The sequence below is a fragment of the Pteropus vampyrus genome, unplaced genomic scaffold (genome assembly GCF_000151845.1).
Source record: "Pteropus vampyrus isolate Shadow unplaced genomic scaffold, Pvam_2.0 Scaffold500, whole genome shotgun sequence".
NCBI classification, from domain to species: domain Eukaryota; kingdom Metazoa; phylum Chordata; class Mammalia; order Chiroptera; family Pteropodidae; genus Pteropus; species Pteropus vampyrus.
Window position 1 is genome coordinate 242,793 of NW_011889281.1, and position 2,205 is coordinate 244,997.

Sequence of the window (2,205 nt, forward strand, 5' to 3'; positions counted from 1 at the left end):
GGGAAGAAGGGAGAGGGGAGAAGAGGAATGGCTGTGGCAGGAAAGACAGGTTGATGAGCATCCACTGCTTATAATTCCCTCTGGAGCCAGTGTCTGGAACCTGAGCATATGTCATTAAATCACACGAACGAGACCTGGTCTTTTTCCTTAACTCCTGGAAGGAGCAGGGCTTGAGACAGTTTGGCACGTGGAAAGCATTTCACAAGGTCCCTTTGTGCCTTGGACCCCAGAATCCTCCCTCCCCTGTGGTACCAGTGAAAAATGGGCTGTGTTCCCACCAGAGAGCTGCCTCCAGCCTTGTCCTCACCTCTCTCACCGGAAGCACCTGTGACCTCTGGCTCAGAATAGGTGTGTAGAAAAGGCCACCTCTGCTGAGCCAGCGCTTTCCGTACCGGTGGACTCCCGGAGAGCACCAGGTGGACAAGGGCAGCGAGGTGAATGCCTCAGAGAAGCCAGTCTTTCCAGCGAGCTTCGTGTGCCTCCTAAAGCTCACACCTGCCCCTGGGGCTGACCTCTCCTTCCGGACTGTGATCAAAGCGGAAGTGTGCTGCTCTCCACAGCCACGAAGGCCGGGGAGCGGGGCTCGTCTCCCCTTGGTCTGTCTGGACTCCTGACATGTAGCTGAGCTGGACCCTGAAAATGCTAAAGAAATGAGGCCCCTCGACACGTGTCGGGGGGGCCCGTCCCCCTCTGTGGGCTGTGCGTCCCTCGTCTCCAAGCCCCGGGTGGCACCGGGCCCCGTTCTCCACCTTTCTGTCCTGGCACCAAGTACGAGCTGCGCTCGTCAAAGCCAGAGCCGCCGGGACAACGACACGGCCAGGCGCTTCCCGCCCCGCCGTCTCGCGAAGAACACACCCGTGTGCCACGTCTCCCGCCGACGGCCCCGGGCGAGCCCCGCGGCAACACCGTGCCCAGCGGGCGTGCGCCCCGGCCGCCGCGAACTCCATCCCGGGGCACATTTCTCTGATGAAAAGCGTGGCCGCCTGTAAACTAAATCCCAGACTGACGTTCTGTTCCCCCCACCCCGTTCCCTTCTAGAAAGTTCAGCAGTACACGGTCATCGTTCAGGCCACAGACATGGAGGGGAACCTGAACTACGGCCTCTCGAATACAGCCACAGCTATCGTCACGGTGACAGACGTGAACGACAACCCGCCAGAATTCACCGCGAGCACGGTGAGTGCCGGGCATGCGCGGGGGCCCGTGGCCACGGGCTCCAGTTCGCTCACGTTCGGTGTTGCGTCTCTTATGGCCGCTGGTGGGGGGAAGGAGCTGGGCAGGTGGGGGTGGCAGAGGCCCAGCAGTGGGGTCCGAGGCAGCAGTGGCAGCCAGCCCATGGTGGAAGGGTCCTGTGCTCAGTCTGGCACAGCCACACCTGACTCTGAGCAGTGCTGGCCCTGAGAGGCTCGCAGGACAGGGGGCTGACACTCTGAGTCTGGAGGCGTCAGCCGGTGCTCTCCGCCACTTTGAGAAGTGTCCCTGTGGCCGTGCGTGGCAGGCCTGCCAGGGAAGGCCCGGATGGGGCCTCGGCCAGACACAGGGCAGGCCCCTCAAGGACACACTCAGCTAGCTCTCCATGGCCATCACCAGCAGAACGGGAAACGGGGTGTGGGGGCACGCCGCGCTCCTCTGCGTCACACGTGACTGGTGGGTGTGCCTGGGCGCACCCCAGGCTGGACCAGCGTGGCCCGGCACTCCTAACAGACATTCGTTCATTCGCTCCCTCGCAGTGTGGACCCATGTGTCCCTTCTGGGCCTTGAGCCCTGGGTCGCGCACACACACTGGCTGTGGGGTCACAGAACCACGAGTCCCACGTCCCATCTCCAGGAGGCCCCATCCCGTGAAACCTCTGCAGCTCACTCAGTGCCCGGTGCGTGGAGCGAGCCCTTTGGTGTCACCGACGGCCTCTGGGGTCCCAGCCTCTGCTCTCCTCCCTCTCGCCAGCCAGCACCCGCCCTCGCGACTGCCCAGGTCCGTGGCGAGCAGTGCTGAGTGTCCGGGCCATCACCGTGGGATGCCAACATGGTGGGGACATGCATCTGCCCCTCAGGTGCCCGTCCAGCCATGCAGCAGGGGCCAGGCCGGGCTGGGGCGGTGCTGGCAGCTCGAGGCCACCCTGAGGGTCCAGAGCCCCTTCCCAGAGCCTCGCTGCTCTCAGGCCAGGTCACGGGAGGGCCAAGGGGGCAGCAGCGGCCGCAGGAACA

General features: G+C 63.9%; 1 protein-coding gene across 1 annotated transcript in view; it reads left to right on the forward strand.

Moving 5' to 3' along the window:
- The window catches only part of CDH4 (cadherin 4), a 64,730-nt gene that overhangs the window by 39,817 nt on the left and 22,708 nt on the right, over positions 1-2,205 (forward strand). The window contains exon 5 of the mRNA XM_023524845.1: positions 1,039-1,176. Coding sequence (XP_023380613.1) covers positions 1,039-1,176 — 138 coding nt within the window. The remainder of the gene's footprint in view (positions 1-1,038; positions 1,177-2,205) is intronic.